Consider the following 23,050-nt stretch of genomic DNA (forward strand, 5'->3'; position numbering starts at 1 on the left):
ACCAAATCCCCTTTGATTTGTGGGTTCTACAACACCAAATCCCCTTTGATTTGTGGGTTCTACAACACCAAATCCCCTTTGATTTGTGCATTCTACAGCACCAAATCCCCTTTGATTTGTGGGTTCTACAACACCAAATCCCCTTTGATTTGTGCATTCTACAGCACCAAATCCCCTTTGATTTGTGGGTTCTACAGCACAAAATCCAATTGAATTTGTGGGTTCTACAGAACCAAATACCCTTTGATTTGTGGGTTCTATAGCACCAAATCCTCTTTGATTTGTGGGTTCTACAGCACAAAATCCCCTCTGATTTGTTGGTTCTACAGTGTCCAGCAGCTCCTCTTGGGCTTTTATCAGTAGGTTTTATGTCATCACCCAGTTTGATCCCCTTTCCCTCACCCTCACCGTGCTCTTCTTTTCCAAATCATGTTGGACAGCAGGAATCCCCCTGTACATCCCAGGATTCTTGGGTGCTTTGTGTCTTTAACCCTGCTGAGTTTCCCTAAGAGCCTTTATGAAGCCACCACGTCGAAATCCCCCTGAAATGCTCACAGGAGAGATTCCAGCCCTTCCCCAGGCTGAGTTTGGGGAACCAAGAGCCTCATTTCCTACTCCTACACTCAGCAAGAGTAGCAGTGACCCCTTTGATATATCCATACCTAAGTTTTACTGATTTCTGTGATACCAGGCAGTGGGAAATTCTCTTGAAGCCTCTGGGAGTCGTTTTCCCAGCATTTTCCACCTCTATTATTGCCTTTATTGCACAGTCAGGGGCATGTGCTGAAATAATCCTGTGAGAAGCCCTGAGTTCAGGGGTATCAAAGCCATCCCTTATCCCAGGTATTCTCTGGAAGTGCTTCCTGCTCCTTCTTTGGTTCCCTTTTCTCCTGGCTGGAAGCAGAAGGGTCTGTTCAGAGGGGTTCCTGATCCAGCCTTTCTTCCCTCACTTCCTCTCCTTTGCAGCCTTGTTTTAAATCCTGGCATCCAAGAATCTCTTTCCTCTTGGAAAAGATTTTACTCTCAACCTTCTGCCTGATGCTCCTCAGGAATCTCTGCTGGGTTCCTCACCGTGGATTTGTGCCTCATTTGTTTTTCCCTCATCCAGGTACAATCAGCATTTTAAAAGATTTTCTTTCTCCTTCTCACGCTTTTCTGCAGGTTTTTTTATTGCTCCATTTCATGTCATTTCGGGGATATCTGGTTTATATTTCCTCCAAAATTCCCCAGGATGCAACAAGATGCTTTTAATGCCACCACTGACTTTTACTTTCCTTTTTCTCTGCTCTTTTTTATTTCCTTCAGTTTCCTCATTGCTCTCTTAATTTGTTTTATATTTACGGCTGACTGTGGGGTGGAAGTTGGGAGTTTTCATTTTCATGGGGACTAAATTGGAGTATTTCCAGCAGAAAGCAGATCTGAAGCAGTTCTTTGGGGCACTGTTATTTGGGATCAAGGCTGCTTTTTAGTTTGGGGTAAAAAAGGATCCAGCTGAGGTCACTCAGTAATTCTGACTTGGCCGTTTCTCACATGTCTCGTGCTGTGGCACAGAGTCCTCTTCAGTGAATTTTGCTCAGAATTTTCAGCTTAAAATAAGCAACTTATATATATCTTAATTTATGGATTTTCCAGCACTTGCCCCTGCCCTTGGTTCTGGTTCCACTCCCCATCTTTGTGTGATTGATTTAAATGCAGCTTCCTTTAAATACCAGTTCAGTATTGGCTATTTTTCCTGTCTTTTTAAGGCAATGGACTTTTCAAACCCCTCATTCCTCTGCAATATTTAGTTCTGAATATATTTTTTCCACTCTGGTGAGCTGTCCTTGTTTTTTGTTGTAGAAATCTGTAAGACAAAATCTTACTTTTTTTTTTTTACGGAGGAGAAAGTGAGGAGAAAATGCAATTCAAGCTCCAAATTAAAAGCAACTTCTCAAAACTCCCAGACCTCAGTAAATGAAATAAAAGCAACTTCTCAAAACTCCCAGACCTCAGTAAATGAACTGGAACTGCCTTCAAGTCTGCTATTAAAACTCAAATAAAATCAGCCTGTTCCATTGGAATTCCCACCAGAATTTCTACAGAGGATCCATCTTTAATAAACCTTCCAGCTTCTCTCTGATGAGCTCAAACCCAGAGTTTTAAAGTGATAAACATGAAGATTAAGGATTAAATTGTCCCTAGCCAAAATCACAGATAGGCACCCACTTGATCCTAACAGGAGCATGGGAAGGAATAACTCTGAAAAACCAGCTGGTTTTGGGATTGGTGCTGCTGCTCTGGCTGTGTCTCGGCTCAGTCTGAATTCGTCCTTCATGTCAGATTTGCAGAGAGCAAATTAACTCTCAACAGAGGCCTCATTCAGACAATTGTGGATGTTTTTGGAGAATAATGATAATAAATTATATATATATATATATATATATATATATATATATAATATATAATTATATATATTAGATATATTATTATATATAAAAATATATAATAATATATTACAATATATAATAATATATTACAATATGTCATATATATAGTAATAATAGTAATATAATTAAAATAATAATTATAAGAATATATTATATATAATAATATATAATATATAATTGATACATAATTGATTATTATTATATAATTTGTTATACATAATGGATTATTATATAATAACTATATATAGTAATATATTATACAATTATATTAGTTAATATTAAGTATATTAATTAATACAAATATATTATACAACTATAATAAACAAATATAATTATAATAATTACATTAATTATATATTCTATATTGTAATAATTATAAATATCGTAATAATTATATATAACACTATAATTATATTATATTATTATTTATAATTTATTTTATATATAATAATGTTATTATAATATATAACAGTATAAAATTTTCTATATTATAGAGATTACAATAATAACAATAACAATAACAATAAAACAACAACAACAACAACAACAACAACAATAATAATAGTTATTATTATTATTATTAGTTTAGGCTATGATCCACAGGCCAGTGAACATGTGGCATTTCAGGGAGCTGCAAGCACATAAATAAAGCTGCTGTAATCTTCTCCCATGTTCTCTTTACACATTTTTATATCTATAAATTAGTTTATGTGCAGCTTTGGAGCCTGTCCAGCACATCCTGTGTCTCACAGGATCAGAATCCTGAGGCTTAAATACCTCACAATCCCCTGAATCCGGAGAAATAAGTGCTTGAAACGAGACCCTTGGGAGAGGTTACATGTGAAACAAGAGGCAGAATTTAGTGTCAGTGCAGGCACTGCACAGGGGAGGAGGAAATTCCTGTTTCCACAAGGGTTGCAGGCTGCTGGATCTGCTTGCTGAAGCACCTGAAGGAGGTGTGATGTCCCCTCTCTGTTTTATAAGAATTCCAAGCTCCTGGTGTTAGGGAAGAAATTACTCCCAGGATCTGAGGCTGGAAAATCCCTGCCAGCCCATGGAGTCCCAGCTGTGCCCAGTGCCCAGAGCACTGAGTGCCACCTCCAGCTCTTCCTGGGACACCTCCAGGGATGGGCACTCCAAAGCTCCCTGGGCAGCCCCTGCCAAGGCCTGAGCACCCTTTCCATGGAGAAATTCCTGCTGCTGTCCAAGCTGAGCCTCCCCTGGCACAGCTTGAGGCTGTTTCCCCTTGTCCTGTCCCTGTTCCCTGGCAGCAGAGCCCGACCCGCCCTGGCTGTCCCCTCCTGGCAGGAGCTGTGCAGAGCCACAAGGTCCCCCCTGAGCTCCTTTTCTCCAGGCTGAGCCCCTTCCCAGCTCCCTCAGCCGCTCCTGGGGCTCCAGCCCCTTCCCCAGCTCCTTTCCCTTCCCTGGCCACGCTCCAGCCCCTCCAGGGCTCTCCTGAAGTGCTCCTGGGGTGGCTCTGGCTCTGTGCCTGGACAGGTTGAGCTGCTTGGATTGTTGGAAAGGAGCTGGAAATTCCTTCCCTGTAGATCAGGGGAGCAGCTTCTCCTCAGTGTCCATCATCTCCCTCTCCCACCTCCCATCCTGGAACCAGGCAGACACAGAACCATCACTGCCACGTGCTGAAGTTTGGGGCAAGGCCAGGCTGGACTCTGGGGCTTGGAGCAGCCTGGGACAGTGGGAGGTGTCCCTGCCCATGGCAGGGGTGGCACTGGGTGGGATTTAAGGTCCCCTTCAATTCAAACCATCCTGAGATTCTGGGATCCCATCTGCCCCAGTCTCTCCTACCTCTGCCTGTCCCAGGTTACCTCAGTTTCTCTTGGTTTATCTAATTTACATCAAGCTATCCTGAGCTTTATCCAAGCCTGGTTTCCTTGTGAGGGCCACCTCTCTATTGCCTGCTCCTTCCCACCTTCTTCTCAACTCCAATCAACCAAGTCCAGCTTTAATCCATATTTTAAATCTCCACACTTGTTAGCTCAGTCTTTCATGTCTGTTTTTCCCCAACAGCTGAGCTCCCTGCTGGCTCTCAAAAAAAATAAGAGCTCCTGAACAGCAGCATTGGCACATAATTTTCTCCAAAATCCATGAGCAAATTTTCCAGGGAAGGCAGATTTCAGTGTGTTTAGCCACGTTCACTGCTCTCTTTGGGATTCAGCAGCAAGTGTTGTGTGGATTATGGAAACTGGCTGCTGGCTGGGGACTGCAGACATTTCAAAATAATTAATAAATGTCATTAGAGGAAGGAAAAAAGCTCCTCATTTTCAATGTGATTGCTGAGTATTCCAGCCGAGACACCAACTACCACAGTCACTGCTCAGTTAACAGTGTTTTCCACCTGAGTCAGAACCCTCTGGAATGATGGAATGATGCTTTGCATATCAGGAAGGGATTTTTATTTGACATATGTATTAATCAAGAGCCAGAGGAGCGTTATGGCCCTGAACATCTTATGTAAATGCATGGGGAATGTTTTTATTCCAGCTGTCCCTTGCAGCGTTTACTGAAACCCCACAAGTTTTCCTGCTGGAATACACGGTGTTATTTCTGTTGGTATTATGGATTTAATGGTTTGGAAAAGCAGCTCCTCATGAATCCCATTAACCACTCTGCCAGCCAGGGAAATCAGCCTCACCTGCACTGCTGGTGGGGTGCTTGGAGGAGGAACTTTGGGGGCTCAGGGCAAGGGGGAAGAGTTTTTCCCAAAGCTGATGTGTGATCAGAAATGGGGACCCCTCTTCCAGGCAGGCAAGTGGGATCTGCATGTCTGAGTGGGAAGGGATCCACAGGGATCATCCAGCCCAGCTCCTGGCCCTGCCCAGACACCCCAACAATCCCATCCTGTGTCTGGGAGCGTTGTCCAAGCGCTCCTGGAGCTCTGGCAGCCTCAGTGGGGCCTTTGGATGTGGTGTAGAAATAAAGGTGGGAACCTCACTGTGCTGGCACAGGGAGTGAGCCCACCCCAGCATTTGGGGGAAATTCATCTCCCAGAGGAAACACAGCAGGCAAAAAGAGGAATTTCCAATTCTTTCTGTGCACCCTGGGGCTGTTTTCCCTGCCCTGGGAGTAGTCCATGGCTAAAACCCCCTGCAACAAATGTTGCCCTAATTTCTTTATATCCCCCTTTCTGTCTGCAGAGAAATTCCTGGTATTTATCTTTTTTATTTTTTGCTGGTTTTGCCCATGAACAGCTGGATTTCAGCTGCTACTGCTAGTGGCTCTGTTCAGTGTTTTTGTGGTGGATCTGGGTTCTTGGTTAGACTTGATGGTCCTTGAGGTTTTCTCCATCCTTAGTGATTCCTGATCCTATGATTTTAGGCTTCCATCTGCCTCCCAGTTTGGGGTGGAGCAGTAAACTGGTATTGATGGCAGTGCCCTTCTTGTCCCCCACTCTCCATGTGTTGCTTTGCCACAGCAAAGGTTTTGCCACCCTGGTTTGGTTTTGGTGGAGAAACACCTCCCAGAGCTCCCACCACCTGTGATCCAAGTGCTGCTGGATCCAGAGTCATTCTTGCCCGCCCTACAAAGTTTTCCCACGTTGACTTCTGGAGCAGACCCCCCAAAAAGGCACTGAAGTGACAGGAGTGCCACCCTGGGGTGTCTGAACAGTTCCCTCCTGTGATATTTCAGAATTTCCCTTTTCCCTTTCCCTGCTCCTCAGGACCTGCTGCTGCGCTTTGTGATGGCCCACAGCTCTCCAAGGCCAGGAGCAAGGAAAATCCCAAAGATCAGCTCATTTCAGGAATGAGATAGATAGGAATAAAAAGCCAGTGGGTTAAAACACAGCTGGATGTCAAACTTGACATGATATTGAGGCTACACAGGAGCAGAATCAGATTAGAATTGGAGAATCCATCAGGCTGGAAAAGATCTCTCAGCTGGAAGTTCCCAAGGCCAGGTTGGACACTGGGGCTTGGAGCAGCCTGGGACAGTGGAAGGTGTCCCTGCCATGGCAGGGGTGGCACTGGATGGGATTTAAGATCCTTCCAACCCAAACCAGTCTGAAAATCTGAGATGATCCTGTTATCCCAGGTCTGTTATCCCAGGTCTTCTGCAGGGATGGGATCTCCTTGGATTTGGGATTTGTTTGATAGAGGAACTCCCCCAAGCCCCAGCTTTTCCCCAGGGCACACACAAACTCTGGGCAGTGGATTAATGCAGCCCATGCCCTGCAACTCCTCTGTGCTATTTAAGCACAGCAAAACCTTTGAACAGACCTTTACAAGTCAGGAATAAACAGCCCAGGGATTTTACAGGATGGGACAGGTTTCTTTCCAGTGTGGAAAACAGGGAATGCTCAGGAGAGAAAAATCTGAGCACGGGTTATTTAATCATTGTGTAGGAAATGCTGCTCTTGGGAAATAAAGAAAGCATTGAAACACAAGGAATTACTGCAAAGTTCATTTAGCTAAGTACCTCTTTTTAATCACACCAAGAGAAGCTTTTGTGTCTTTGGGGTTTCGAGCTGCTTTGTGCTCCCAGTGTGCTGCCAAGCCCCCATTGAACTGCTCTGTGTTTCTCAGAATATTGGGAGTGCAGCTCAGAGCTGGAAGTTCAGCTTTGTTTGCAGGTGGCAAATGGAGTAGCTCTGTTTGGTGTTTGGTGTTCAGCTGCAGGTTGATGGGCAGCATTTTGCAGGAAATGTGCAGCTGAGCGTGGGGCAAGGAGACAAAATCCTCACTCCTGCTGCTCTTCTTGGACAAGTTGTGCTTGGCTGAGGTTCATTCCAGACTGGTTCAGGTTGGGAGCTCAAATCCCATCCAGTGCCATGGGCAGGGACACCTTCCACTGTCCCAGGCTGCTCCAAACCCAATCCAGCCTGGCCTTGGGCACTGCCAGGGATCCAGGGGCAGCCCCAGCTGCTCTGGGCACCCTGTGCCAGGGCCTGCCCACCCTCCCAGGGAAGAATTTCTTCCCATTATCCCATCTAAATCCTGTTTATAGGAGTAGATCTTAAAAACTTGGGTGAGTTTTGATTTCAGGCTTGGAGAGAAAATAGAAGGTCAAAGAGAAAGGTGGCACAAGGAGTTTGAATAGTTGGGTTTAAAACATGCCATGGCTTTTCTGTGAGATTATTTTCCTTGCAGCCTCTGAAGGGTGTGTTGTTTTTGCCTCTATTGCTTTTAGTCAATGTCTTTTTCCTGGTAAAATCAAATCCCAGCTGGGGAATGGGAGCCCCAGCCTTGGAGCCTCTTGGACAAGGGACAAGAAATTGTCTCGGGGATGTACAAGTATCTCAGTGTTGTGATTATTTCCATTTTCTTCCTGTCATTTCTGTGGAGGTGATTGTGTGCTTCAGCTTCACCAATCTTACAGTCCCAGAATAATTCATTCCACTGCTTTATTTTATATTATTTAGTCCAAAACTCCTTCATTTCTCTGCATGTCCGTTTGCTCAGCGGAATAATTCTGCTCCCAACATCCTGTAAAAAGAGATCTTTCACATTGCTTGACACCCAGACAGCTGCAGTTTGGCTTTCCCTTTCTATTTCAGCATTTTAAGGACCATCACTTCAGAGCACATTTTAATTTTGTCCCATCCAAAGCCCAAGGGAGCAGCTCGGAGCTGCACCAGCAAAATAAATTCAAGTTATGCAGTTGAACTAGAAAAGAAATAAAAGCTATAAAGCAGCTCTAAAAGCAGCAGAGGTGACATCTTCCCTTTGGAAACCCTGGAGCTGAGTGCCCAGGATGCTGCTGCAGGGGAGGGGGGGATCCCTGCAGAGGGAGGGGGATCCCTGGGGATCCTCTCAGCTCCTGCAGCAAAGTCCTGGTGCTGGGACCTGTAGGGATGTTTGGGATCCTGCACTGGGATGTTTGGGACTGGTTATGGAGGGAGAACAACCTGCACTTTCTAGTTGCCTTTTGAGTGCTGCTCTTCCTGTTCTCTTTTTAATGGTCCCCCACATCAACTTCTCCATTTATCAACACCTTCTCTTCCAACCCAGGGCTGTGTTAAGATCCCTTCTTTAATTGGGAATATTAATTTTCCTTGGGATTGGAGCTCCCGTAGGCAACGAGCTAGAACTGATTTGTGATCTCTTTTAAATGTGAATTTATTACTTTCCCCATTCCCCTTTCCTGGCATGCCAGTGAGCTGATTTGTCCCTGGCTGAATCTCCACTTTCCAGGAGAGATTTGTCTTGTTTTCCTCTTTTTCTTCCCCAAATAACTGGAGACATTACCTCTCACCCCATCTCACATTCAGTGAAGTAAATGAGTTCTTTAATTTGAGACTTCTGACCTGCCTGAAATCCTGTTTGGCTTTCCATTAATCTCCCCTCACACACGTCCTTCTCCATCACACTCCAAATAGGATTTGGGAGTATTTCTTGTGGCCTCCAGCTTGTTCTTCGTGAATTATTTCATCTTTCAGTGTGCAGGAGTGAAGAAGATTTCTGTGGTAGTTTGGGAGCTCGTGCTCGTACCAGGGTTAATTAAAAACCTGGGCAAAACCTCTGTGTTGTAAGAATGTGAGAAGAGCAGAGTTGGGAGGAATAAGAGGTGACAGGGAAAGGTTATGTAAAACAGCTTGAAAAGAGCAAATCAGGGTGGGTAATTAGCAGGGGTTGTAGTACAAGTGGTTTGAAATTCCAAGGAAAATACCTGATGTAATTGAGCACTTCCTTAATTAATCCCTGCCAGCACTTCTCATTAAGGCTGAGGAGCTGGGAGGCTGCGGGAGAGGATGGAGAGGTCTGGGGGAGACAGCAAAGACTGGGAATGATGTTAGAGAAAAACAAACACCAGGGAAACATCAGGGGCCTTCAGTGATAAATCACCCAGGGTGAGGTTATTCCTGAATAATTCATTGGGAGTTTTTTTGTGACATGTTGGGACAGGAGATTGAATTACTCCAAGGTACATCCTAGGATCCTACACAGCACCTGCTCCAGCTGATTGTGCTTAGCCCTGGCTAATAGATGTTGTCAGATCTGTTTAATCCTGTTAAATTCAATAGTTTCAGGTATCTTTTTAATACTCTATTTAATTTATATTTATATTTATATTTAATACTCCAGGTGGTTTTGTTCAAGAGCAGAAATTGGTAATAACAATTTTCCTCCGCTTCTTTCTTTGCTCTTCTCTGATCTTCTCCAGGCAGGGTTTGTTCCTAAGCAAACCTGACACACTTCCTTGGAATTTTGGGCTTCCTGGAGCTGACTGGAGGAAAAGCAGAGCTCCCACATCCTTCCTGACTCCTTTCCTCCTCACAAAACCTGCATTTATCATTTGTCACATCGGGGACCAGGGATTGAACAGCAGCCCAAATATTCCAGGCATGGAATGGCCTTGGACACTTCCAGGGATCCAGGAGCAGCCACAGCTGCTCTGGGAAATCCATTCCAGGGCCTGCCCACCCTCCCAGGGAACAATTCCTTCCCAAAATCCCATCTAACACCACCCTCTGGCACTGGGAGGTTTTCTCTGTCTCTGCCTTTAATTTATCCTCAGCCAAATTTAAATGACTCCTTCCCTACTGCCAAAACCTCCCTGGGGAAAAATGGGAAAGGACCTCCTGGAAATTGGGATAGCAGGATGGAGTCATCCTTGTCCCAGTGCTTTTGTTAGAAACTTGGGGCACAAACATCTGGGAATAAAGGAATTTATTCCCGCTCCAGCCCTTGGATGCATCCTGGCCATCACTCCATGCTGTATTCTGGAGTCTGCTGGAGCCTCCCTCGTGATTTTCAGAGTGTTTGGTGGGATAAAGCAAGTCCATGTGCTCCTCCTGTTCACTTAAATGTGCTTTTAGCATCATTTCATACCTGAAACAGGAGGGACCAGAAACAGCTGGAAAGGGCTGTGTTTTCCCCCCATGGTAATTTACACAATATTCCCTGCAAAACCCAACCCAGGTGGGAGCATGGTTAAATAGGAGTGGAAATTTGATGCTTTTTCTGCCAAAAAAAAAGCCCTGAGGACACACAGTTGCAGCTGTTTCTTTGCCTGAGGGCAGATAAACAAACAATTTTTGGGATAAAATAGCCCAAAAGCCAAAGTGAGCTGATGAATTCTAGCTTGGGGTGCAAAGGAATAATAATTTTTAGGTCTGGTAATTCTGCCAGCAGCACTTGGGCTGAGGATGATACACTTGGTGATCTTTGAAAAAACTTGGGAAGGCTTCAATGAGCACATAAAAAACTTGGGAAGATGCTTAAAGAATGCAGGGCCACGTGAATATTGCATTTCATTTGGGAAATAATGGCCCTGCTGGCTGCTCTGATTTCAAGGATTTTTAAATATCTGGGACTTCTCCACCTATCTAACATAAAATATATAATATTAAATAATATCAACAGCATTTAGGTTGCTCTTCTGGAAATATTTAACTTAAAACTTTGCATTTCCCCCCTTATTTCACTGCCTCTGCATGTGAGAAAGGGAAAAAGCAACTGATGATCTTGTGGAGCCAGTGGGTCCCCAAAAAACAAAGCAAAACAGCCCAAATTTGGTCCTTTGGCAGGCTGGGGATGTGATGGAAGTATTGAAAGTAAAGAGAATTAAGGCCTGGAGAGGTTAAATAATGAATAATCCCTGTTATTTAGAGATTTAGGGCTGTTCAGCATGGAGAAGAGAAAGCTCTGGACATGAGTGAACCAGCTGGGACATATCCCAGGCTTTGGGCTGGATCTGCACCCCTCTCAATTGGGATATATTTTCATGGGTGCCCAGGTAAATAAATAGGAAGAAAAGTTTGGAAATAGTTCTTTTTGGAAAAGAAGTTTGAAATTGTTTATTGAGCTTTTAAATTTGCTTTAATCAGGCATGTTGATGGTGAGAGGGGTTTGATTTAATTTACTGAAATCATTGATTTAGATCATTTCAGTCAGCTTCAATCAGAAATTAGGGTTTAACCATGACAAGAATTTCAAATTTAAACTTTAATGATAACATCTCCAACCCCACCCGGTTCTGACCCAGGGAATCCTGATACTTTTGCCCCAGCCCTTCCTTGTTTCTCCAGCAGCATTCGCTTTGTCTTTAGCATTGAAACACAGTAGAAATCTGTCAGAAATCACAATTCCCATCAATCTGTTGTTTCATCGTGCAGTTCAAATATTCTGCAGTGCCCAATCCCCTCACCTGGAGAGCTCCTACAGCTGCAGCCATATAGAAATCACAGGTTTGGGCACCCCTGCCCAAACTCCTGGGGGTTTTTGGATGAGCAGAGATTTTGTTGTGTGCTGTTCCAAAGACCAAACAGAGCCCCAGCTATGGCATTTTGCTGGGAAAAAAAGTGTAAAAGAGGCAATAAACTTAAATTGTAGCAAAACAGCTCTGATTGCAGGATGATGTTTCAGCTTATTGAGAAAGGAAACTCCTGTTCCATCTGCTTCCATCATTTCGTTTCTTATATTCCTTCCTGGCTGTGCCTCCTGCAGTCAAGGAATGGGATATTTTATATTTTATATTTTACTTCCAGCATCCAGCACAGGCTCTGTGGAGAGGGATGGGCCAGGAAATCTCTCTCTGTGTCTGTTCTAATTCCCAGTGGATGTTGAATTTGTGGGACATATCCCAAAGATATATTTTTCATCTCAGGGTACTCCTAAATAGATAACTTTGAAGACTTGAAAGGCATCAAATCCCACAGAATTCCTCCTGTTTCTTCAGCCTGACAGGGATTCCAGCACAACAGGAGATGCTGCTCATGCTTATTCTAAGGGTCCTACTGACATTTAAATCTCTACTCTGATTAGCCTTTAGTAAAGCAGCTGTTTGTCATTAAGGCAGAAATAACGAGAATATAAGGTGTGATTAGTGGTTTAATTAATACAGAAGTGCATTGTCTGCATTTCACTGACTGCCTGGGCTCTGTGGACCTTGAGGGGGGGCTGGTGAGTGAATTTATTAAAATATATAGGATATAACATATTGGAGATAAATATATATGTATGTAATATATATAAATACATATAAAAATAAAGATATATAGAGATACATATCCTATATATAGGATATCCTAAATATATAGGATTTTAATAAAATATATAGGATAGAACAGTGTGTTATGGATGTAAAATGAGAGAGTAGCACCTCTCCACAATTCCTGATGGGTGGGCAGGCTCTGCTGCCAGGGAACAGGGACAGGACAAGGGGAAACGGCCTCAAGCTGTGCCAGGGGAGGCTCAGCTTGGACAGCAGCAGGAATTTCTCCATGGAAAGGGTGCTCAGGCCTTGGCAGGGGCTGCCCAGGGAGCTTTGGGGTGCCCATCCCTGGAGGTGTGGCTTTGATTATAAAATTAAAAATGCTTCTCCAAGAGAAGCTTCTGTGTGGAAAACCAGAAGAGGCTTTAAGGGCTGTTCTGCCCTGCATTTCAAGAAGAAATCTTTGAGTTTGCACTTTGAAGGTTTTCTATCTTGCAAATGCAGTTAGGGATAAAAACTCATTAGGGAGGAGGTTTGGGAACTGAAGGACCAGCAAATCAAAGCCCATTCATTTCGTGGATTTTATCAGTGAGAGTATTTGTAAATATTTTGCTGAAAGTCTCTTTGCTTCGTGCTGTTTCCCACAGTCAAATGGGGGTATGGGGATGGAATTGATTGCATTTACTGTCTGAAAAAAAGAAATTAATACGAGTGTAGAGGTCTTTGGAATAGTTTTAATCAAGCTGTTTCTCTAAGGAGAAGCCCTATTATAAACTGGATATACTCAAGCATTTGTGGTTAATGCAAATGTCTAAGCCACAGCTGGGATGAAAACTGGACCTTTTGGGTTTCTACTCTCCATGCACTGCTTTTCCCTTTTCTTTTACCATGGAATTTTGCCCCTGGAGAATAGGATGTGATGTTTGGTGAGTGGCTCAGAAGCACTGGAATTCAGCAGGGACCCAAAAAGTAAAGTTGGAAAAGAATGGCTCAAAACCTCCCCAGCTGGAAGATGTTCAACTACCAGGGTGTAACAGGGCTTGGGTCTGGAGATTTCCTTGAGGAATCTGGGAGCAGGTGAAAACCTCAATAGATTTTGCACTAAAATAATGGATAATATACTAAAACTGCCCCAAAATCACTCAGGTTGTGATGAACTGACCCCAAATCCTTGCTCACCTTTGGCCTTCCTAGATTTCTCCTCCTCTCACAGCTGCTTTCAGGCCACCTCTCCAAAACCCCACATCCACCTTCAGGATTTTCCCAATCCTTTCAGTGCATGCTTTCATGTCCAGCAGCTGAATTTCCTGGTTTGCAGTGTTTCCCCATTCCCCTGCTTCCTCACCAATGACATCGTTTTCCTCTGCAGTTCACAACAGGAATTTGGACATTTTTTGCTAATCACGTTTTCCCCTTGTCTTGTTTTTTCCAGCTCTCGTAAATGTGAAACTTTGGGCTATTGATCGGCAATGTTTTCAAACAATAATGATGAGGACTGGCCTCATCAAGCATACTGAGTATATGGAATTTTTGAAAAGGTATGGCACTTGTTTATTTATCCAAAAATCCCATGAAACTGCCGTCCTCTCTTGCCTTTTTTTTTTTTTCTTTTTGTGAGTGCAGTATTTGATTTGTTTCTTTCTCATCTCTTTTGGTTTTAATGATTATTAGTATGATGATGATGATTTTTATTTGCTGTTTGCCCATCCTCCTGAGAGGAGGGGGAGCTTTGCTGTGGGGGAAGTTTCATTCCTGTTGTGAGTTATTCATTGGCAAAGAGTCCCAGAGCTGAGGGGTGAGAGACAAGCTTTCATATGAGTCATTCAAAGTGTGTCAGAAAAGACACATTTTTACAAAAAAACACCTTTCAAAAGAAAAATCTGGGGTTTAAACTGGTTCAGATCCATTCAGGGCATGTTCTTCTGCTTCTGGAAGTAAAATGGGAGTTTTCAGGAAAGCAGATCTTTAGGTTGCTATAAAATGCAGCTTGGATGAGTAACATAAACATAAAGACAGAAAAATAAGTTTTTCGCTCATTCAATTTGATTTTCCCAAAGGTTTCTTCAGAGATTTAAGGTTTGGAGAGGACAATAATGAATAATTCTGGTTATTTGGAGAGCTGGGTGTGTTCAGCAGGAGAGGAGAAGGCTCCAGGGAGAGCTCAGAGCCTAAAGGGGCTCCAGGAGAGCTGGAGAGGGACTGGGGACAAGGGGTGGAGGGACAGGACACAGGGAATGGCTCCCACTGCCAGAGGGCAGGGATGGATGGGATATTGGGAATTAGGAATTGTTCCCTGGCAGGGTGGGCAGGCCCTGGCACAGGGTGCCCAGAGCAGCTGTCGCTGCCCCTGGATCCCTGGCAGTGCCCAAGGCCAGGCTGGACAGGGCTTGGAGCAGCCTGGGACAGTGGAAGGTGGCCCTGCCATGGCAGGGGATGGCACTGGATGGGCTTTAGGGTCCCTTCCCATCCAAACATTCCATGATTTCATGAAATCCAGTGCCACAGTGTAAGGAAGAGATTGTGTTTCATGTCACCAAAATGATCCCAAAGGGAAGGAAATGTCAGGAATTGTAGGGAAGGGGAGGCCCAGGCCACTGTGAACCCTTCAACCATGCCAGTGCTACTCAGACATTACTAAGCTGTTACTACACCAGGCTTGTCCCACTTGGTATTGGAGAAGAAAGTGACTCAGGGAAAAGGAAATAGAAGTAACAACAACAATCATATTATTATTAATAATGATTAATAATTCCGTTATTAATAAAATATTAGATTATACAAATAGATATTATTTTAAAATGTAGATTATATACCCTGTATAATAGACATATATGTATAAAATATAACATCTATGTGATTCATAGGATCTTTTAGGTTGGAAAAACCCTCTATAAGTTCACTGAGTCCAGCCATTCCCCCAGCACTGCCAAGGCCACCACTGACCATGTCCCCAAATGCCACATCCACCTGGCTTTAAATCCCTGCTAGGAATAGGGACTCCACCACCCCCTGGGCAGCTGTGCCATTGCCTGACCAGCCTTTCCAGGAGGAATTTTCCCCAATATCCCATCTAAACCTCCCGTGGGCCAGCCTGAGGTTGTTCCCTGGGAGCAGGGGTGAGCAGTCTGATCTGCAGAGGAACCAGGAGGGTGATCCCATGGGAATGATGCTCTGGGAGGAGGGTGGCTCATCCCAGAACAGCTCCAGAGCCAGAGCCAGGCTCAGGGAATGAATGCAAGCTGATATTTGATCTGGGAGTGAGTCCTGCCCAAGTCATTCCTTGGCTCATCCCAGCCTCTCCTTGTGGGCTGGAATTCCACTGGGCTCATTGCAGGTAGGAATGGAAACACTCCTGGGAAAGAATGAAACTCAGGTATGTGAGGTGAGGGATTCCCTGGAGAGGTTTGGGAGCTCCACGGGGATGTCCCACAGCTGGAAAAGCCTGGCTGAGCTTTTTCCAGCTGTTGATGATTATCAACAACCCAGCTCAGGAGAGGAAACAGAACCTGCTGCTGTGTTTTAGGGGTTGAAAACCATTCCAGCATTAAAAAGCCTTTCAAGAAACCTGGGAATGGCTGTGGGATCAGCTCTGGGGTGGGAGCTGCTGGAGCAGGTCCCATGCTCACATTAAGCTGTTAAGCTTTGAGCTTTAATAGAGATTTTCCAGAAGATTGTCAAGATTAATTTGGATTCAGGTCCTGCAGAGCCTACCCAGCTTTAATTTTAAAGCAAATAATGTGAGGAGGAAACGAAGGAGTGTTTCCTCACTCTGGCTGTGCTGCTTGAACACAATCTGTGGCTCATTAGAAAGGTCTAAGGCAAGTAAATAAATATTTTTTAAAAATATTACAGTTTCAATTTAGGAAAAGGATTTCTCCCACTTGGAACACCTGTAGGAAGGTCCTTAAAAAAATGTTACTTCCCATTGGGCCTTCCACTTGGGCTCTGGGCATCTTTAGCTGTCTCAAGCTCAGTTTAAATCCCATATGGAACATGAAACGCTCATTTTTAGACCCCATTTGTTACATTAAATATTCATTTTAAAATCCCATTTGCTACATTAAATGCTTATTTTTAAACATGCTTTCCTTCAACATCTTTCTTATGAAAAGGGGGATAAATCCTGAAAAGAAGTTGATTGTTGACTTTATTCTTTGCTTTTAGCGGGTTTGGGGCTTTTTTTTTCCTTTCCTGTATTAATGCATGAACACAAACACTCTTGTTAAGAAATAAATAGAATAAAAAATAAGGGTTTGAATGGTGACTGCCCACAGAAAAGTCAATGAGGTTGGACAGGATTTTTTCCTGCTGATATTAATCTAAAAAGTCCCTCTCTAAATATGCCATTATCCCAATAACAGAATTATCACTCTCTCCAACAACAGATTTTCACATGGGAGCAAAGCACAGCAGAAATTAAACTTTTGGGGGTGAAATGAGGCTGTTCATTTAGGGTTTTTTTGTTTTGTTTTTTTTTTTATTTTCATTTATCCTGCTGAAAATAAGTGCAGCTGGATTTCCAGGTCTCCCTGGGAATGTCACCCCAATGGCATTGTGAGTTTGCTGGGGTTTTCCCCAGCAGGAGCATCCCACTGGCACAGGGCAGCTGCTGCTCCTTAGGGCCACCCTTGAGTGTCAATCCTTTCTTCTGAAAGCCAGGAGAAAACCATAAAGCCAGGAAAAATCCATTTCCTGGGTAAAAAATTCAGGAGTGACTTCCCAGCATATCCTGGGCTGGAATGCTGTATCCCACCTTGCTCCAAGGAGTCGTGCACTAAGAAAAGTTGGGATAACTCCCCTGACTGATTTAAAATAACTGTTCTGGAGCAAGCGGCAAGTGGATAACCTTTTTCTGAGGAGTATAATTTTTCTGAGGAACCAGTCCATGCCTCCCTTCCCAAAATCAGCAGATGATCCTTGATGGGATAAAAGTCACCCTAATTCTGTGGCAGCACCTGCTCTGAGGAAAGGCTGGAAAAGCCAGCTGGTTTTTGATCCCTGTGGGTACCTGTGTCTGGGTTTGAAAGCCAGGTGTCTGCCAAGGAAGGCAGGAGCCTCTCTTGAAATAGAAAATGTCAATCCCCTCCCTCCAAATTATTGTAATTTGAAATTAAGGGGCTCTTGGGTAAAGATATGGGAATAGGAATAGCAGTTCTTTACTAGGAAAATTAAAAACACAAATGCAATAGTACAAAAAAAAAAAAAAAAAAAAAAAAAAAAACAAACACTGACAGAGTGAGAATAGGACCTGTGGGTCAGGGAGGTGGCAGCAGTCCCATCCCAGGGTGGCTCAGCTCTCCTGCAGTGCCAGCTGTGCTTCTGCTGGAGCAGGATCCTGCACAAGGGGGGAGTTTTCCTCTGGAGCTCCAGGGCTGGGGGAGATGGGCCTGGGCTCCTCTGGGAATGCAGTGGGAAGAAAGCTGCTCCTCTGGGAATGCAGTGGGAAGAAAGCTGCTCCTCTGGGAATGCAGTGGGGAAGAAAGCTGCTCCTCTGGGAATGCAGTGGGAAGAAAGCTGCTCCTCTGGGAATGCAGTGGGGAAGAAAGCTGCTCCTCTGGGGATGCAGTGGGGGAGAAAGCTGCTCCTCTGGGAATGCAGTGGGGAAGAAAGCTGCTCCTCTGGGAATGCAGTGGGGAAGAAAGCTGCTCCTCTGGGGATGCAGTGGGGGAGAAAGCTGCTCCTCTGGGAATGCAGTGGGGAAGAAAGCTGCTCCTCTGGGAATGCAGGGGGCAAAGGCTGCTGTGCTGTTCCAGGTCAGATTATATCCAGGTAGGAATGCTTGGCTCCTCCCCTGGGCGGAGCATCTCCCCATGGACGATGGAATTTTCTCAGCCATGCAGGGACACTCACTAGCCCGTGAACAGAAGAGGTCTCCTGGAGGGGGATTGGTTGTGGAAGAGAAAAAAAAAAAACAAACCTGCCCCACCTGATTTTAACACCTGCCCGTGAACAGAAGAGATCTCCCGGAGTTATGAGGGATGAGGCATAGAAAAGATAAATAACACCACCCCACCTGGTAATAGAATACAAACTTTTGGTCACACCTTACATTGCAACCTAAGACAACCTGCAAGATGGATCAGAGCAGTGACTCCCTTGGAAACTCAGATTTTTTGGTAGCTCGATATGTGACTAAATCAATGTTAGGTCAAGGTAGATCATAGAGCAACCAGCAGTGAAAAGTGAAATGTAACTTAGTGTTGTAGATTTAGTAACTCCTGATGGTACAGGAGGTTTTTGTTGAATTCATCTCTAGTTTTTAGCCCATATTGTGCTTTTTGTGTGTAATTGAATATATTAGTCCTTCCTCAAGTGCAGTGAGGTCGCGGCTGTGCTAAATGCCTCTGTGCCTCTCACTGCCATAGTCAGTGTTCCAGGCTGTCAATGATTTCTTTCTCAAGCCAGTCCTAAAAATCATCCAGTTTAATTAAAATCAGAATATTTCAGTTAAGGAAACTACTATTTACCAAATAAATTTGTCGAGGGAATAAAAGATGGGGGGCGGGGGGGGGGGGGGACCCTTGTGCTGTGCTCCTGCTAAAAATAAGTTTTAAGACCAGAACACCTTGAAAGACTAAATAATGCATTTTTTTTTTATTCCCAAAAAAGGCATCATAAATGAAAAAAGCTTCCTTCAGTTAGAAGAGGCTGCAGGTTCTGGTCTGTGTTGTAAATTTGAATTCCTCCAAGGCCTTGGAAGCAGCCAGGAGAGCTGGTGAGGGATGTTTGGTGTCATCTTGGGGGCAGGATCGAGTTTTTGGGGTGGGTACTGGGGGGAAGTTCCCACTTACACACACAGCCTTGAATCCCAGGAATTAAAAAATTCCTTGGGCAGGCAGGGAAAGGATTCCAGGGAGGCAGGATGTGAGAAGCTGCAGAGGGTGGGGATACCCACAGGAGCTCTCTGGACATCCTGGGGTCATCCATAAAGTGTGAGCCCAGCCTGCCTTCCAGATTTGGTGGGATTCCAGTCCCCTGCATGGAAAAAAAGCTCTGGGAATGGCATCACCTCTTGTCTGCATGGTGGGTTTGGTTTTCACCATGTGATTTGAAATCCAGGCTGTGCTGAGGACACTGAGGGCACGGCCAGGGAAGCAGCTGAGCAGGAGGAGCTGGATTTGCTGTTCCACGGTGCACGGGCAGGTGCTGGAGCAGAACTGAAAGGATGCTCCATGGGATCAAGCTGTCCATTCCGTCTGCCCTTTAACAGGAAAAAATGTCTTTCTTGTCTTGTGGAGAAGGCCAGGCTCAGGTTTTTCATGAAATGCTTTTTGTATTGAATTTTTTTCAATAGCCACAGTTTAGTCTCTAACCCCTTGTGAATGCTGGGTGTGGGTAGGAGGGGTCTGGGGCAGGTAATAGAGGTTAAATATTGACCATACACATTCTAAACTAAGGAAATCCTTCATGCAGGCAATGCAGCACAGGGAAAAGGAGGCAGAAGGGTCAGGTACCTGTTGATTCAGGGCATGATGGAAGGGGAGGATTAATTCAGAGTCTCATTTTAATACTGCTGGTTCATAGAATTAAAGAATGGGTTGGGTTGGAAGGGACATTGAAGATCAACACATCCCACCCCAGCCATGGGCAGGGGCACCTTCCATTGTCCCAGGCTGCTCCAAGCCCTGTCCAACCTGGCCTTGGGCACTGCCAGGGATCCAGGGGCAGCCACAGCAGCTCTGGGCACCCTGTGCCAGGGCCTGCCCACCCTCCCAGGAAAAAATTCCTTCCTCACATCCAATCCAAGCCACCCCCTTTGCACAGAGCTGTTCCTTTGCACAGTGGAGGGACAACTCCAGTGTGACCCCATGGGAGGTGCTGTATTGTCACATTCTGCAGGATCTGCACTTGGACACCAAATCATTTACCCCAGGCAGGTCACAGGCAGTGGCTTCTCTCCCCCCCTGCATCTGTGGGGTCTCAGGTCGGGTGGGTTCAACCCTTGACAGGAGGGGACAGCCAGGGCGGGTCGGGCTCTGCTGCCAGGGAACAGGGACAGGACAAGGGGAAACGGCCTCAAGCTGTGCCAGGGGAGGCTCAGCTTGGACAGCAGCAGGAATTTCTCCATGGAAAGGGTGCTCAGGCCTTGGCAGGGGCTGCCCAGGGAGCTTTGGAGTGCCCATCCCTGGAGTGTCCCAGGAAGGGCTGGAGGTGGCACTCAGTGCTCTGGGCTGGGGACAAGGTGGGCACTGGGCACAGCTGGGATTCCATGAGCTGCCAGGGATTTGCCAGCCTAAATAATTCTGTGATTTTGTGAGGCAATTTTGGGCTGTGCAGCAATGCTGAATTGCCACCTGCAGTGGGAAGGAGGTAGTTGCAGGGACCAGGGGGTGCAGCCCTGGATGCCCTGAGGAATAAGTCCTGGATCCCTGAGGATTTTGCAGTGTTTACCCTGCTGCTCCAGTTTTGTTTTTTTTTTTCTTTCATTCACTCAGAGTTTACTTAATGAGGTAAACTCTAATTTGCTGGCAAGACTGCTGTGCTCTGTGAGCAGATGTCTTTAGATTTCTGAGGAGAACAAAACCACACATGTCCTTTTCCCCCTTTTGATTCTGTCAGTGAGGAAAAAACACCCTCAGAGACTCACTTGTGATCTCCAGAGCCACCAGGCCTAGTTTGGGTTTAACTTCCTGCCTTCTATTTTTAGATTATTCTATTGTACTGGTTCTACTTAGAATTTGAGAAGATGATGCCAGGAATTACATCTTGGACTTTTTCCTCTGGTTTTTATCCTTTATAAATAATGGTGTTTATTTTTACTTGTTATTTTCGTGTACCAAATTCCATTTTGTTTATGTTTTTTTTTTTTTTTTTTTTTTTTTAAAGGATGAGTGCTGCCTTTTTGGTTTGTTTTTTTTGCCATCAGTTATTTATTCTGCCCACAATGAGAATTACATTTTTCAACACCTGCAGAGTGGGATCTCAGGTACAGATGGATCAACAGGGTGAAATCACTGGTAAACCAGGAGTTCTGTGGTTTTCTCCTGATGCAGACAGGCCCAGAATCCAACCCACAGTGGTGCTTTGGAGCCTTCAGGGGTGGCTCCATCCCACATCCTGCCTGTTCAGGGAAAGAAAACTCCTCTTGTCAGGAATTTTGCATCAAGTCTAGCCCAATCCTGGCTCATGGCCCGGGAATTCTGAGCTCCAGGGCAAGGCAGGCTGTGACAGGACTTCAGATTGTGTTTTCTTCAGCTCCAGCTCTTCACAGCTCAGTGCAGAACATTAGGCACAACTGGAGATTTATTGAGGTGTTAGGGTTTGTTTGAAGTCATTCATCCTTTCCAAATTATCATTTGGGATTGAAATATTGATGGCTGTGCATAGCAAGGGGATTTTTTTGTGTTGCTGACTAAAATGTAGAAAGAGTGGAGCGATGGGAGGGATTGGAGTGAAAGACTGGGGCTTTTTGCTGCCAGAATTAAAGTAGATGCAATTATTAATTATTTTGATCACGTTTTAGAGTGACTTGGAACACAGGGCTCTGAAAGGTGGTGTGATCCCTGAGTCAGGATCTGCAGCTACGCCCTGCATGGCTTCCTTGAGGTTTCCCTCAGGAGGTGATGCCTGGTGAAGGCTGACTAGAATAGAGGCCAGATAGGGTTAAAGAATAAAGCAGGGATTTATTAAAAGGATCTCCTCAATGGATCCACCTTGGGCAGCACAAGAGCCCAGCCAGGGCTGCACCCAAGATGAACCAAAATGGTCACAAAATGTATGAGCGCTCACGGGGTCTCTCGCTTTGGTCAGTTCTGCTCCATTTACATATTAGAGTTAATTATCTAAGTCCAGCTTCAGCCCAGGCAGTCCCATCCTCCTTGTTTTTCTCTCTTCAGCCCACATTGTTTGTGCTCTTGGGGCTGAGATTTGGATCATTTGTCCTTGGTCCCCAGCTAGAGAAGGAATTGTTTTGTCTCCCTGCTCTGTGAAGAGCTCACCATCCCGTAATGTGAAGCTCAGACCTGCATTCTAAAGCAGCATAGAATGTGAAAGCTATAAAAGCTAAAACCTGAGGTATCATTAACCCAAAATAGTGGGGCAAGACTTGTTTGGGTGTTATTTTGCTGATTTGGGTGAGAATCTCTGGAGCTGTGACCTATCAGCTCTAGGAAATGCTCAGGGCAGTTGTTCATTCCCTTCCTGGGGCAGAGGAGTGAGGAACAGCCATACTTGTTAATTAAGTATTAAAAACAACGAATTGTGGTGAATTGTAAAGGATGAGACATCTGGAGGTGGAACACAACAGGCTTTACTCCTTATTATATAAACTAATCCTGGAACTGTTGGAAAATATCGAGTGGTTTGATGTTCATCCCTGTCCCTCTCTGGTCTGACTGCAGATGTCCCCAAATTGCTGTGCTCCCCCCACAGAGTCCCTCAGGGCATCACCAGGGTGCCTGAAGAGCTGAAAGACCTTCAGCTGCTGCTCAGTGATCAGCATTGGATTACAAATCATTCCTCAATGGCTTGGAAATCAAGGCAAAAGCATAAGCACAGGCTTAGGACTTACTGCACCTGACTCCTCAGCCTCAGCAAAGGATGCTCACCTTAAGCAGGATCAACATGATTTGGTAGTCTGGGTCTGTTCCTTAACCTTCTTTTTGAAATTTCCCCTGACCCATTAAACTCCCCTTCCTCTGGCCTCCAGAGGTGTTTTGGGAGCCCTTGGACAGCGTGCAGCCATTTGATAATCACAGATATTTCAGAGCTTGTCCTCGTGCCTGACACTTCTC

At 44.8% G+C, this 23,050-nt stretch overlaps 1 protein-coding gene across 3 annotated transcripts in view; it reads left to right on the plus strand.

Moving 5' to 3' along the window:
• PRKG1 (protein kinase cGMP-dependent 1) overlaps nt 1–23,050 on the plus strand; it is a 371,522-nt gene that overhangs the window by 219,612 nt on the left and 128,860 nt on the right. For 2 of the 3 annotated variants that reach the window (XM_030275746.4, XM_030275745.4), the window contains exon 4: nt 13,750–13,855. The exons of the other annotated variant lie outside the window; for it this stretch is intronic. In XM_030275746.4, coding sequence (XP_030131606.1) covers nt 13,750–13,855 — 106 coding nt within the window. The remainder of the gene's footprint in view (nt 1–13,749; nt 13,856–23,050) is intronic. 3 annotated transcript variants of the gene reach the window in all.

Source organism: Taeniopygia guttata, chromosome 6 (genome assembly GCF_048771995.1).
Source record: "Taeniopygia guttata chromosome 6, bTaeGut7.mat, whole genome shotgun sequence".
NCBI classification, from domain to species: Eukaryota; Metazoa; Chordata; class Aves; order Passeriformes; family Estrildidae; genus Taeniopygia; species Taeniopygia guttata.